The sequence below is a fragment of the Tupaia chinensis genome, unplaced genomic scaffold (assembly GCF_000334495.1).
Source record: "Tupaia chinensis unplaced genomic scaffold, TupChi_1.0 Scaffold146445_1, whole genome shotgun sequence".
Lineage (NCBI taxonomy): Eukaryota > Metazoa > Chordata > Mammalia > Scandentia > Tupaiidae > Tupaia > Tupaia belangeri.
In genome coordinates this window covers 1714099-1730198 of record NW_006206301.1, presented here as the reverse complement: position 1 = coordinate 1730198, position 16100 = coordinate 1714099, and the positions used below count along the sequence as shown (strand labels likewise).

General features: G+C 44.7%; 1 protein-coding gene across 1 annotated transcript in view; it reads left to right on the top strand.

The window, feature by feature from the left end:
* ZNF704 (zinc finger protein 704) overlaps positions 1–16100 on the top strand; it is a 198187-nt gene that overhangs the window by 147047 nt on the left and 35040 nt on the right. The window contains exon 4 of the mRNA XM_006168927.3: positions 13921–14021. Within this exon, the coding sequence (XP_006168989.1) occupies positions 13921–14021 (101 nt within the window). The remainder of the gene's footprint in view (positions 1–13920; positions 14022–16100) is intronic.

The window sequence follows — 16100 nt, the reverse complement described above, 5'->3', positions numbered from 1 at the left end:
TAGCAAAAAAAAAAAAAAAGGAATTAACTGGAACCCCCTTCCAGCTTCTAGGTAGCCAACAATTTATTTATTTATTTATTTATTTATTATTTGAGAGAGATTTTTTGCTGTAGGGCACATACACTCACCAGGGATAGAAAGTGAGAAATCACCCCCAAGGTGGCATTCCCGTGCTGCAGTCGGGATCTTGGGCACGCACGCACACGTGCCCGGCGTGAGTTTTAAGCCACCCGGTCTGGGACGCGAACCATGGTCGACTAGGTGGGAGTCCAGTGATGTAAGCAGCATGCCATCTGCGGTACCTCTTGTGAGTGTTATTTTTTTTTTTTTTTGGAGAGATTTTCACTGTAGGGCGCATGCGCTCGCCAGACAGACAGAGAGAGACATAGAGACAGAAAGCGAGAAATCACCCCCCAGGGGGGATGGCCATGCCGCAATCCCTTCTCCTCCATTCTCCTCTCGGGATCTTGGGCACACACGCACACGCGCCCGGCGTGAGTTTTAAGCCACCGGGTCTGGGACACGAACCGCGGTCGAGTAGTCACTGATTTTTAAATACACCAGTTTACTTATCAGTCTTTTGGCACCTGCTGAGGATCTGAATGAACCTCCTGACAGTCATTGGAGCCCCTGCCAAGAGGATTGGGTTCCCCGAGACTGGCTAAGGATGTATATGTAATGTGTCAACCTCACCTGCATAGAGAAATTGGATCCTCTTCATTCTTCGAGGACCATGGTACTCTCTGGGCAGGCTTAGATGTATAAAGCATTCACTGCTCCACCTTAGGACCCCCTGCAACACACACATACCCACTTATTGTCTTATTTTTTAAAATATGTAGGGCCAGCCCTTGAGGCCTAGTGGTTAAGGGAGCCTGATCCCACATGGCCAACTATGCTTGAAAAATACATGTGTGTGAGCACCTCGAATCCTGACAAGATGGAGAAATGAAAGAGAAGGAATCGCAGCATGACTACACCCCATTGGGTGGTGCTTTAGCCTTTTCCTTCTTTCTCTCTCTCTCTCTCTCTCTCTCTCTCTCTCTCTCTCTCTCTCTCTGCCTGGCAAGTGCACCCACCCTCTGACAAAAGATTTTTTAATTTCTTTTAATTAGATTTTTTTTAATACCTAAAGCTCTTCATGATCACCTCGGAAAAGGCAACACAATATTAACCTCAGTTGCTGTGTGGTGAAGTCTCTTCATGTACCTTCTGGAATTCAACTTTAATTGGACTTCTTCTAGACATGTTATATAATACTTAAAAGTCCAGCCATGTTTCTACTCTTGAAACAGGAGGTGACCTTCAGTGGTTATCTTGTCATCCTGTCTGTTAATCCTGATTCTGTCGAGAAAATAGAAGTAACTCCATATATTCCAGGTCTGAAACTAAAACGGGATGGAGGATCAGAAAGCATGTTTGCAGCAAGTCATCTGTTTGTAGACAGAGAATTCGTTTCAAGTGGATATAGTTAGGTGACTTCCAGAGAGTTCAGGAAAGCATTGGCCAGTGATCTCAGCCTATATAGCTCAAAGCAGTTGGTCTCTGACAGCCTGGAAGCTGCTACGTAGGACAATCTCTCCAATGTTCTATCTAACCATTGTAGCCATGCGTGAAAGTTGGGTGAGCCTATGAGCTTGTCTGGAAGCTGCTGTGCCTCTCACATTCGGCATATGGGAGCCTGCTTGTGACTACCCAGAGCTTCAGCTCCTTTTGAAGTTGTTGTGAATTTTAAATAGGGGACATGTGGGGAAGCTGCTAGCACAGGGCCAGGGAAATAGTGGTTTCCATCAATGGAGGCCTTCTTCTGCCCTCCCTCTGTCCCCTCAGCTGCTCTGTGAAGAAGACCATTCTGTTAGCCTCGAAGTCTCTGCTGATGCTGGCTCTGGTGTTCATCAGAAGTGCTTTCCATTGGAGGTGAATTTTCAGCTGTTGCTTTGTGCAATTGCAGACATTCCAGCTTTGCAAACATCTGTTAGAGTCATGTGGAAAAGCCAGGGTTGAAGCACAGATGGGCCTGATCAGACTTGGCTGCTGAGACCCTGCCAGCAGCTTTGCTTGGCTTGGCTTCATTGGGCAAGCTTGGACCCAGGCGGCAAGCTGGGCGTTGTTTATTTAGCTATTTTTTCATGTTCTCCTCCTCCCATGGCTTGCTTTCCTTTAGTGGAACAGCAAGTCATCTGTTTGTAGACAGAGAATTTGTTTCAAGTGGATATGGTTAGGTGACTTCAAAAGTACTAAGTTATCATTTAAGGGACTTCATTACTTCAATGTAGTGACATCTTTGGACTGTGTAGAAAGAAGCCATTGATTTCATTAAACTTGGTCATCCTGGGGGCCAACATTTGGCATGGCAGTTAAGATGCTGGGCTCTCACATGGCTGACCTCAGTTTAAGTCCTGGATCCAGCAGCTTGAAAAATCACACTGGGCACATGTGCATGCATACCCTAAATCCAGAGAAGAGAGTGGAGAAGGGATTGTAGCATGGCCATCCCCTTTAGGGAGTGATTTATCACTTTCCCTCTCTGTGTCACTGATTCTCTCCCATGAGTGCATGTGCCCTGTGGCAAAAACATACATACATACATACATACATAAAATAATTTTAAAAATATGTTGATGACCCTGCTAGTATACTTTTGTTCTCCAATATTAGTCAAGCAGTAGGGCCAATGGCAAAGCAATGATGCAGTGTTCCGTGATGCTGGATCTCCGTGAGAAGGCCGCAGGTTCGTGGTCAAAGGCCTCCCCTCTACACACCAGGGCCCAACTACCCGTGATCCAAGCTGGCTGCGACTGCCGGCGGGTGACAGCATGAGAGCCTAAGGAGGGTTGCTCAATCTCTTGTTGAAAAAGTGAATAAATATTATTTTTAAAAAGCAGTCAAGCAATATTCATTCCCTTTTTTAAAAAAAGAAAGAAAGAAAGAACTTCTAAAATTAAAAATAAGAAAATGATTAAATTTGGAAATTAATGTAAAAATAAAACAGCCCTTCCCCATATTTCCACCATGAGGGATATATTTTTATTTGTATTACATATTCCTTCCCCCAAAGGTAATATTATTCATATATTTTCTACTCTTCTAATCTTTTCCTGTATAGTCAAGGTCAGGCAAGGAACAAGTGGCACATTCAGAGGACTTGAGAAGAGTCTGGTTTTTGTTATTTTGTTTATTTGTTTTCTCACTTTGCCAGAGGGCATGTGCACTCACAGGAGAAAGATAGGGTAGGGAGAAAACACTCCCCCACCCCAGTGGAAAATAGTCATACCAAAATCCCTTTTCCTCCATTTCTCTACCCTGTCAGAATTTGGGGCACACACATGTACCCAACATGTTTTTCAAGCCATCATGGCCAGACTTTGAACTGTGCACTTGGCCATAAGGGATTGGCTCGCTTAACCACTAGGCCATAGGCCTGCATGAGAAGACTTTGCTAAAGAGACTCTTTACAAAGGTGTAGACAGACCTAGGGATATCAGTAGAGGCTGGACCCCAGAGGTTGACAACCAGGAAAGGCCATTACTACCTTAGGCCTGAAGAGGCAAGTAAAGGAGAGATGTCCAGGACCTGGAGAGTCACCAGAACTCTGGAAATACAGCTGTAGGAGAAGTGGGAGCACTGGGGGAGAGACGCAGCCACTGCCTGCCAACCTCCTGTTGGGGCCTCCATGGGCCAAATTCAACAGAGCAAGGGAGCTCACTCATGCAGGCAGGTCAGCCTTGGGCATGGGCATGGTACAGAAAGGAGCAGAGTGGACCTCTAGGGTCAAATGGGGGGTATCAGCAATTCCCTTCATAGACTGGAAACTTCACGTCAAAGAAGCTTTGCTTACAACTTCACTTTCATGGTTGCTTAATGTCCCATCACATGGGATTAATCTAACTAATCCTCATTGTCAGTCTTGAGTTTACTTCTCATGTTTTTCCAGTCTAAAAATCAGGGGCCATCTCTGTAGCACAACAGTTAAGTACTATGCAGAAGGAGCCAGCTCCTACATGGCTGACCATAGTTCAAATCCCAGCCCAGGAAACTTGAAAAACATGCCGGGCACATGTACCTGTGCCCAGGATCCTGGCAGGATGGAGAAATGAAGCAAAAGGATTGTGGCATGACCTGGCCTTATTGGGGAGTGTGTATATTCATTCTCTCTCTCCTCTCTCTCTCTCTCTCTCTCTCTGTTTCTCTCTCTCTCTTTCTCTCATACACACACAGTCACTCTGTCATAAATAAAGAGAAAAAATTCAGAAAGCAAAAATCAGTATAATAAATATCTTTACACAGTTATCCTTGGAGATGTCCTGAATTATTTTCTTAGGATCGATCCATAAAAGTTGAACCTGGTCAAAGTCGTAAGCATTTCTGAAACTTTTCATCTGCATTGCCCCCAAATGTCAAGAACGGCAGCTCTCTCTTCACAGGTAAGTTATGAGGGCAGAGTTCTGACAGGTTGGGATAAGATGGGAATCATGAATGTGAGGTGCGTTATCCAAAAGCAATGTCAAAAGGAAGAGGTAGAGGAGAAGAGAAGCTTCCCTTTGTGGAGGGCTTTTGGGAGTGCCCCCTCCGCAGAAAGTCCATCTTCCCGTGGTGTGTAATTGTGTTTCAGAGTCCACACTGGCAGTGATCTCGCAGGTCAAGAGGCACTTTCTCTAGCCGTGCTGCTGGAATGCAGTGCTGTACGGAGACCTTCCATCCTTCTTGCCAGTGGCATTATAAATTAGACAGTAATTTTTCCTGCAGCAGATTTTCCACTCTCTTCTGGTGAACTTAGACCTTCCTCAAGGAGTTGCCAGTGCAGAGTGTGTAATAGTGGAAGAGAAATGTACTGTTAGAGTGGAGAGAAAACCATTTATATTCCAGCCCTCATCGTGCAGGGCCTCCCCTTGGGCCTCCCTGAAAAGTTCGTTTACAGCCAGGTAAGATAAGCAAGGGTTAATTGTGCTGAGAAAAATTGTACAGAATAATCTTTTCAAGAAGCAGTATGTGAACATAAATCTTTTTTTTAAGTGAATTTCCAAAATGCATTAAAAAGAAAAGATGGGGGCCAGTGGGTGGCATGGTGATTAAAGTGCTAGACACTCCCACATGGCTGACCATGGTTTGAATCCCAGACCTGGTAGCTTGCTTTCTCACTTTCTCTCTCTCTCTCTCTCTCTCTCTCCTCTCTCTCTCTCTCTCTCTCTCATCTAATCAAAATAGATGAATGAATAAATAGAGTTAAAAAATAAATAATTATTTTTAAAAAGGCAGAATGTCTCAGATATGGCTCATCTCTGCAGGCCCCAAAACACAACATTCCCAAGATTGAACACACCAAAGACTCACGGAGCCAGACACTGTCAGGTACCAGCATAGAGTTCTGGGCAACAGTCAAGGTTCCTGTTCTCAAGGAGCTGCCATGCTAGAAACTACTCAGTCTGTCTTCAACATGTGTCCTGAAAACCCATAGAAAGAAAAAAAAGGAACGAAAAAGAAAAGAAAAGAAAAGAAAAGAAAAGAAAAAAGGGAGGGAAGAAGGAAGGGAAGAGAAAAGAAAAGAAAAGAAAAGAAAAGAAAAGAAAAGAAAAGAAAAGAAAAGAAGAAAGAAAAGAGAAGAGGCAAAGTTCATCGTATTTCATCATATCCATTACCTAATTTTCTTTGGGCAACAGATTTATTTGAAGTTTAATTTGAAGTTGTTAGCAGGGACCAAAAAGAAAGAAAGAAAGAAAGAAAAGAAAAGAAAAGTACGTGTAATTGAGGAGGGGATAAACAATTACAGTTGGTGTAACTCCAGGAACTCAAAGAGGATGTTCAGCTTCCTTGTACTCGGGGATTTGATACCGCTTTATCATCGACTTGAACTAATAGAGTGGCAGGTAAAGAGAGGAGCTAGACTAATGAAATTTGTCTTTCTGCAATCAGGAACAAGTGTTACTACTTCACAGTTTTAAAAAAACGAATGCTTTGACCAGCCTGAGGCACGGTGGTTAAGGCAGCTGGATCCCGCATGGTTGATAGCATGATTCAAGTCTGAGATCCGCCTTAAGAAACACACTGGCACATCTGCATGTGTGCCCAAAATCCCAGGAGAAACAGAAGGAATTGCAGTGCGACCACGCCAACTGGGACTCTGTCACTTTCTCTCTGTCTCTGTCTCTGTCTGGCAAGCACATATGCCCTCTGGCAACATTTATTTTTTTTGAAAAGCTTGGCATATTATTGCAAGGACAAGGATCATCAATCTTATAAATAATACTTGTTATGGGGAAAAAAAGCCACTGTGGTTGTCATTTCCTAAGACAATCAGCAATTTGAGGACTTTAAAAATGTTCTATGATGTAGAAGAAATTTGGCTTTATATGTTGGCTAGTTAATTACGAAAGGCTTCATAGAACTGGTAAGAACCATCAAATGCCACCAGATAAGTCTCGTAGCGTTTTGAAATCTCGTTTCCAACCTGAGTACAGAGATGTTGTTATATCTCTGAGTACAGGGATGATGTTACATACCTTGCCATTCCTTTTCCTCTTCTGAGGTAGCTATTTCGTCTTTCTCTGGTCCCCCCAAACCTCACACACAGCCCTCTTTCTTTGCCCTCGCTTCCTGCCTCACTGAAAAATTAGTAGCACTCATGCAGAAATGCCTTTTTTCCTCCTTCACCAGATTGGCAAACTAACGGCCCCCCATATCTGCCATCTGGTTTGCCCTCTTGCCCAGTGGAAAACGGTCCTGTGATCCAAGGCAGCCTCCCTACCTGTGCTGCACGGACCGGCTCCGAACTCCTCGCACTTTCTGAAGAGGTGACTCCCCCATCTCTGCTTCATTCACAAAGGTTTACATCTTTGCAGTTATTCCTGTCAGCGTCAAAAACTGCTTCAGGGCCTACCTCCTTGCCTAGTGGTTAAGGGAGCCAGATCCCACGTGGCCGACTGTGCAATCTGAGTCTCAGCAACTTAAGAAGCACACTGAGGGGACCAGCAGTTGGTGTAATGGCTATGCCGCTGGACTCCTATGTGGTTGATCATGGTTCAAGTTCCAGACCTGGTGGCTTAAACTCACACCGGGCGTGTGCATGCGTGCCCAAGATCCCGAGAGGAGAATGGAGGAGAAAGGATTGTGGTGTGGCCATCCCCCCTGGGGGATGATTTCTCGCTTTCTGTCTCTATGTCTCTCTCTGAAAGAGGATGTTCAGCTTCCTTGTACTCGGGGATTTGATACCGCTTTATCATCGACTTGAACTAATAGAGTGGCAGGTAAAGAGAGGAGCTAGACTAATGAAATTTGTCTTTCTGCAATCAGGAACAAGTGTTACTACTTCACAGTTTTAAAAAAACGAATGCTTTGACCAGCCTGAGGCACGGTGGTTAAGGCAGCTGGATCCCGCATGGTTGATAGCATGATTCAAGTCTGAGATCCGCCTTAAGAAACACACTGGCACATCTGCATGTGTGCCCAAAATCCCAGGAGAAACAGAAGGAATTGCAGTGCGACCACGCCAACTGGGACTCTGTCACTTTCTCTCTGTCTCTGTCTCTGTCTGGCAAGCACATATGCCCTCTGGCAACATTTATTTTTTTTGAAAAGCTTGGCATATTATTGCAAGGACAAGGATCATCAATCTTATAAATAATACTTGTTATGGGGAAAAAAAGCCACTGTGGTTGTCATTTCCTAAGACAATCAGCAATTTGAGGACTTTAAAAATGTTCTATGATGTAGAAGAAATTTGGCTTTATATGTTGGCTAGTTAATTACGAAAGGCTTCATAGAACTGGTAAGAACCATCAAATGCCACCAGATAAGTCTCGTAGCGTTTTGAAATCTCGTTTCCAACCTGAGTACAGAGATGTTGTTATATCTCTGAGTACAGGGATGATGTTACATACCTTGCCATTCCTTTTCCTCTTCTGAGGTAGCTATTTCGTCTTTCTCTGGTCCCCCCAAACCTCACACACAGCCCTCTTTCTTTGCCCTCGCTTCCTGCCTCACTGAAAAATTAGTAGCACTCATGCAGAAATGCCTTTTTTCCTCCTTCACCAGATTGGCAAACTAACGGCCCCCCATATCTGCCATCTGGTTTGCCCTCTTGCCCAGTGGAAAACGGTCCTGTGATCCAAGGCAGCCTCCCTACCTGTGCTGCACGGACCGGCTCCGAACTCCTCGCACTTTCTGAAGAGGTGACTCCCCCATCTCTGCTTCATTCACAAAGGTTTACATCTTTGCAGTTATTCCTGTCAGCGTCAAAAACTGCTTCAGGGCCTACCTCCTTGCCTAGTGGTTAAGGGAGCCAGATCCCACGTGGCCGACTGTGCAATCTGAGTCTCAGCAACTTAAGAAACACACTGAGGGGACCAGCAGTTGGTGTAATGGCTATGCCGCTGGACTCCTATGTGGTTGATCATGGTTCAAGTTCCAGACCTGGTGGCTTAAACTCACACCGGGCGTGTGCATGCGTGCCCAAGATCCCGAGAGGAGAATGGAGGAGAAAGGATTGTGGTGTGGCCATCCCCCCTGGGGGATGATTTCTCGCTTTCTGTCTCTATGTCTCTCTCTGTCTCTCTGGCGAGTGCACGCACCCTATAGCAAAAGTCTCTCCAAAAAAACACACTGAGCATGTGCGTGTATGTGCCCAGAATCCTGACGCTAGACACATGATGACGGGATTGTGGCAGGACCATACCTGACAGAGGGGTGCTCTCTCTGACAAGCATACATGCCCTTTGGCAAAGTTTTTAAAAACGTATAAAAACTCACTCTAGTATCACTCATCTTTACAGTCCTTCCTGTGACTGTTCATAGATGAGCAAAATTTCTTGCCAAAGGCCAAAATTTGCCACTCCATTCCTGAAATCCCGCTTATTCTCCAGTTCATGCCAGTCTGACTTCCATCCCTGCCACCCTATGATACTTGCTGCTGTCTGGGCCACTGCAGCCCCCATAGGTGGAATCCAGGGGACACACCACAGTCCTCATTCAGCAGAGTCATCACATGGTCCTTCCTGAACCCCTTTCCTGTTTGTGCCCATAATGCCACACTGTCCCGACGCCTCCTCTCTCCGAATATGCCTTCTTGATCTCCAACAACTATTGGATGCTGTAGTATCCTGGGCCCTCTTTTCCATCTCTAGCTGCATTTTTCTCTATCTTTTCATTTTCAATCTTTTTATTATTATTATTATTATTATTATTAGGCTGTCGGAAAAGTGATGACATATTTCTCAATGCAAAAATTCATCATGACCTTCCCAACAACCTAGTATTATTCATTTATGTCCTCTATGAGAAAGAGACAGAGAGACAGGCACCCCCACAGAATCTTGACACTGCTGTCTGTCCCCAGCTTCAATCATCCCAGATCACAGGACATGCGCACCTACCTGGCACGCTCTGGGAGGTCCTGGGATGTGAACCCAAGGCCTTTCCATGTGGGTCCAGTTATGTTACTACTGCACCACCAGTAGTGCAGACTCAAGTTCAAATGCTCTTTCAGCTTCTGACTCCAAATTTATGTCTCTAACCTTGACTTTCCGTTGAGTTCCGGGCCCACACCTTTGGTGTCCTGCTTCTTACTTCCTATTGACATAATAAGGATCTCACAATCAGCATATTCAAAACAGATCTGCAGTTCTCGCAGGCATTCAAACCTAAAACACAGAAGTCACCTTCAAGACCATCTCTTTTCTCATTCCTCACATTCAGCCTACTAGTGAGTGCTGTCGGATCTGCCTCCTAAGTATATCTTGAACGTATCTGCGTTTTTCCTTCCTCACTGCTCAAACCTTCCATGCCACCACCTTCCCTCACCTGCAGTAGCTGGTGACCTTGCTTACACTCTCTCCCAAAGATGAGAAATAACTTGTAAACCTCAATTGTACAGTGTCACTCCACTTTGTCAGTAACTTTTATTTTAGCATGAAATCCAAGTTTCTACTTTCACCTAGAAAAACCTACCTGATCTGGCTCTGCCTGCCTCTCCACCTCATCTCCCTCAAGCAGATCACTCCCTCCTGCATTTTACTCTGAAGATACTGCCTTCCTCCCTGCCCTCTGGTATGCCAGACTCGTTCCCACCTTCAGGTCTTTGCATGTAACTCTTCACTCTGCCTGGAGAACTCTAGCTCTTAGCAAGGCTGGCTCCCTCTCCCCTCTCCCGTCTTCAGGTTCCAGCTCAAAAGTCACCTTCCAGAGGCCTCCCTCTTTATGGGAAGTGGTCATTATGTATTACAGTGTATGTTTTTCCCTCACTGGAATTTGAGCTCCTGGAGAACAGCCTCTTTTCTTTTGTTCTCCATCCCCAGCACCTGAAATATTCCTTGCTAAGTAGGTAGGGTTGGCCCTCCCTATCTTTAGGTTCAACATCTGTGGATCCAACCAACTGAGGAGCAGCCAGGCCCCACCAGTTGTTGTAAAATGGTAGAAGAGGTGGTCCCTAACAGAGAGATGATGAAACAGTTCAGCTGTATGTTTTCTTTTCTTTTATATTCGATGCTAAAACTACTTATAAATAGTCTAGAGATGACTTGAAGTATCCTGGAGGATGTGCATAGGTTATATGCAAATACTGTGCCCTTTTTTAAAGACAGTTGAACATCTACAGCTTCTGGTATCCACCAGGGGGTCATGGAACCAATATCCCTTAGACACCAGGATGACTGTATTTAACCTAATGAATGAAAGACTACCATCAACAAAAAGGTTAGAAATGAATCAAAAGTTTTTTTTAATCTATCATGACTTCATTTCCAGAAAGATATTTGGTCTATTGAGTACATGTAATTTTGGTTGGAGTCATTAATTCTCTTAAGTAGAAGATATTTTCTGTAGTATAGCTTCATTTGAAAAATGGGCAGAAAGCACACACGGATGGAGATTTGTTCAGAAACAGTGTTAAGTCAAGTAATCTGCTTTGAATAAAATAATTCTCTGGATAAGGAAAAAAAAAAAACACCAATCAGAATCTCTTTTTGTGAACTTTGAAGGTTGAGGAATGGGATTTAAATCTCCCTTTTTGGCTCATCTTATACCCCATGTATGTAGATCAGTGTCCCAAGGAGGTTAGGGAGCCTGAGACTGCAACTGTCTTAGAATAAATACAGACTCAGGAGGATCACTATTTTGAAGTCTGCTGGCAGTGTCTTTGCTTCTCAGCTTCTTCACATCTTCCAACAGCTTCAGCTCTCCCTCCTGTAGCCACAGCTCCTGCAGCTCGACACTGCCTCTTACAGGTCAGCATCTCTGAGCTGCCCATGCTGCCCAGCGCTGGGTGGTGGTTCCATGACTGCCTGCCTGGGTGGGCAGGGACACACCAGGCCACTAGGCTCCCAAAGCCCAGAGGAGCGGTGGGTTCCTTCTGTTGTCACACGTCTGCACTAGCATGCTGCAGCAACATGCTGTTGCGTGTTGTCCTCTGCTCACCATGCTAACAGCCACCAGTCACCAACACAGACAATCTTTAGTTCTGGAAGCTTCCGAGTGCCTTTTTCAATTAAGAAACACAGAGAAAAATCTTCAGTAGAACTGGCTGTCTAGATTAGTTTGAATCCTGGTCCCATAAGAAGTACTCAAATCAATTGTCTTCTAAATTATAAGAGATTGTTGGGGCCCCCAGGTGGCATGGTGGTAGGGGTGCTGGACTCCCATATGGCCAACCACAGTTCAAGTTTCGAACCTGGTAGTTTGCTTTCTTACTTTCCCTCTCTCTCTCTGGTCAAATTGGAAAATAATAATAATAAATAAAATTATTTTTAATAAAATTTTTAAAAATGATAAATGATTGCTTCATGGAACCAGGAGACTGATGATGGAAACCGCATGTACCTGATGGCAGAAATCCTAGCAGACATGTAGACACAGGTACATCATTTTCATCAGTTCAGGGAAGGTGTCACCACTACTATGTTTGGTGGTCAGGGGATGCTTACTGATGAAGCAACCTATTTTCAAACCTCAGTAGCTTAACGCAATAAAAGCTTATTTCTCATGTCACAGTTCAGTCAGCTCAGTGTGGGGGTGAAGGGTATGGGGTGTCTCTGCTCCACACAGCTCTCCGGGGATGAGGCTCCTTCCTTCTAGTGCAGGAGTTCTTAACCTAGAGTCCACAGACCTTTAAAGGAGTGTGCATAATTCAGAGGGTCTGTGAACAAGGGTGAAGGGAAAAGTGTATCCTTATTGTCACTAACCTCTTAACTCTAACTCAACATTTCCTACAATTATGACTGAAGGTGTCAAACCATAATAATATTAGTACGACCTCTGACATTAACACCAATAGAAATCATACTATTTCATGTCACACCACAATTTTAGTAGATATCGTAAAATATCATTTATGCTTAATGCTTAATTCTACTTTGAAATTATGATAGCTGGAGACCCACTTCAAGGTCTCATTATATCATCTGTTAGGGAATACCATGCCACCATATTACAAAATATTTCTCCTAATTTCATAACCTTATTTTAGCACATCTGCTTTTCTTTGTGCTTCTACACATTTTACTTTAAACAGTAAGAAACACTAATCTGAGAAGAAGTCCTTAGGTTTCATCTGACTCTGAAAAGGTCCATGGCAAATAAGAGAGTAAGAACCCCCAATCTAGTGGTTCTGTGCTCCCCGAAATCCATGGGTGTCTTTTCCATCTGGTCACCAGAGTGAACTGGTGTTGGCACTGGGAAGTAGTTTAGGGGTGAGAATTAGAACAATGGTGTCACGTCTGCCCACATTCTATTGGCCCTGATTCAATCACATGACCTCACTTGGCTGCAGGGGTGTCTGGGTAGCCAATTCTAGCTGTGTGCCCAAGAGGAAAAGGAAATAGGGCATGGTGAATGCATATAAGGAACTGTTACCATACCCAAGGGCACAATCAGCAAAGAGGTGGCATCCCAAAGACAAGGGACTCCCTGGAGAAAACTCATGTCCTGTCAAATTTACTCCAGGAAGCATACGCAAAATAGTACCATAATAGGGACCAGCAGTTGGCATAAGGCTATGTCGTTGGACTCCCATGTAGTCAACCATGGTTCAAGTCCCGGACCCAGTGGCTTAAACTCACGTTGGGCATGTGTGCATGCGTGCATGCCCAAGATCCCGAGAGGAGAATGGAGGAGAAGGGATTGCAGCATGGCCATCCCCCCTGGGGGGTGATTTCTTGCTTTCTGTCTTCTGTCTCTCTCTGTCTTTCTGGAGAGCACATGCACCCTATAGCAACAATCTCTCCAAATAAATAGTACCATAATAGCTGCTATTAGCTGACTAATTACTCCCGTTGATGTTCTACTGACTGATCCCCTTCCATGATTTCCCTGATCTCCGTAATAACCTGTAGGGCAAGTACTATTACTGTTCCTTCTTTATGAATAAGCACACTGGGGTCTTGAGAAGTAAGCCCAAATCAGTGCTCTCAATCACTGTGCTGGGCTGTTTTACAAAAACACTGAGACCCTCGTTAAGAAGGCAGACCTGGTGGAGAGGATGACACAGCCAGACTCTGGAGTCGTATTCCAGTTTTGCTAAGCTGCTTTATTAACGGGGCACTTTTCTACTAAAGCTCTCTATGCATCTGTAAGATGGAAATTAATAATAGTACCCAACTCTTCAGATTAAATGAGAGAAATACTTAGAATAGCTCCTGGCACCCAGTAAGTGTTCAGTGAATATTTGCCACTGTCATTACAGCCTAAGTGACACTGTGAGCAAATTCAAGAAGATGATCTGAAACAGTCCAATAGAGCTCTGTTCTCAAGAAGGATGCAGCAAAATGTCTGAGGTCCCCAACCTCCCTAGCCTCAGGGAGTGTCCTGCATTACAATCAAGAGGATAGGAAGCTGTTATTTTTCTAATGAAGGAAAAGAAAAGATACATTGGGACAACAAAAAGAATATTTGGTGCATTACTTTTCATTTTAATGAAACTTTCTCTCCCCTGTACAGAACTCCATGAAGGTGATGTTCAAATGCCTCTGGAAAAACTGTGGGAAAGTGCTGAGCACTGCAGCAGGGATCCAGAAACACATCCGGACCATTCACCTGGGGTAAGACAGCCCTTCCTGCGGAGTTCAACACAGTCTCCTCCAGTTCAGTCTCAGCCACATGCACATGGAAGTTACACTCCACCCTGTGCCTTCAAAGTACTGGACACCAGGCTGGCTTGGTCTTCCTCATCTCTAGGGAGATGACCACTACAGACAGTGTAAGCCAGTGTGGCACAGTGGAAAGCATGAGGATTTATCACTGGGAAGCCTCCCCTGAGTCACGTAAGCAAGTCACTGCTCAGAGCCCCAGTTCTCTCTGAAAATGAGCAGTGTCAGCTCTGCAGGGTCTGTGTGAGGGTCAAAGATAACATGTGTGTGAGAGAGACATGTAACGTACTAAACACTGGGGTAGAGGTTCCTGACCTGGGATCCGTGGTTGGACTTCAAGGGGTCCTTGAACCCTTGAACTTGTCTATAAAAGAATTGTGTGTTTAGTTTTCCAACAGATAGTGTGCGCGTGACTTTGAGCCTCAAAAGCACATAGGTCTATTAGGGGTATAAGACTCTGTACCCGTCACTGCACCGTGGCTGTCCCTGGGATGCCTGATGATCTGGCTCCATTTTTTTTTTTTTTACCATTCACTCTTTATTTGTAAAGTCTGCACTTTCCCCCATATTATATGACAACTTTTCTGAGAAAATATAAAATGAAGCTTTGGGAGCCACAAGTAGTAAAGTATCGACAGTGTGGGGGTTCATCAGTCTTGAGCTTTCACCCTGAGTCTTTCTTGCCCAGGGATCTAGAACTCAGCAGGGCCCTTGTAAAGCTGTGAGTCACAACTGGGGTTCCCATAGCAAGCACACGCACGACCAGGCCCTGGCATACTTGCACATGAGGGAGTGTGTAGAAATCAGTGCACCTTTACCCAGCAACAGATATTTAGGAAATGCATCATCTATAAAAAATGGTCTAAGCAAGAAAGCAAAAATGGATTCTCAGGTGATTTCGCTTATCTGTGAGGGTCAGCTATGTCAGTGACTGTGGCGAGAAGAGGAATCTGGCTCCCTGACTTTCAGGCTGTGTTTGGGGACTCAGCAGAACCTTCCAGATTACAGCCACATGCTGGACTTCTGCTCCCCTAGCCAGAGGGGCTGGCTTCATGTCCAAGAAATACCACATTGAAACAGTGCAGACAGGAGCCCTAACCCCTGTCCCTTGCCGCAGGGTAGGGGACCCTGCAGTATCTCCCCTCAAATCTCAGGGTAGTGCACAGAGTAGCAGCTCAGAAATACTAAAAGTGTAGAAAGAGCTTACCGAAGCTGTAACCAGGAGGTAGGTCATTGTTTAAAAGTACATCAGCCCAGGCACCAGCAGATGGTGGAATGATTACATTGCTGGACTCGCATGTAGCTGACCACAGTTCAAATCCTGGACCCAGCAGCTTAAACTCACATTGGGCATGTGTGCATGCAAGCCCAAAATCCCAAGAGGAGAATGGAGGAGAAAGGCTTGCAGTGAGGCCATCCCTCCTGGGAGGGGGGTTGATTTCTCATTTTATGTCTCTCTCTGTTTCTCTGGTGAATGTACACACCCTATAGCAAAAATCTCTCCATTTAAAAAGAAAAAAATGTACATTACCAAAAAAATTGAATCCCATTCAGCACCACTCAGAAGCACATGCCATAAATGTGTATATGTTACATTACCAAAAAAATTGAATCCCATTCAGCCCCACTCAGAAGCACATGCCATAAATGTGTGTATGTATATGTCTGTATTATATGTGTTTGTGTGTGTATATGTGTGTGTGTGTGTGTATACATATATGTTGTTGGAAAAGTCATGATGTATTTTTCTATGCAAAAATGCATAGTGAGGGGAACCAGCAGTTAGCATAATGGCTATGTCGCTGGATTCCCACGTAGTCGACCGCGGTTCGCATCCCAGACCTGGTGGCTTAAAACTCACGCCGGGCGCGTGTGCGTGCGTGCCCAAGATCCCAAGAGGAGAAGGGATTGTGGCATGACCATCCCCCCTAGGGTGATTTCTCGCTTTCTGTCTTTAATGTCTCTCTCTTTCTGTCTGGTGAGTGCACGCTCCCTGGAGCAAAAATCTCTCCAAAAAAAAAAAAAAAAAAA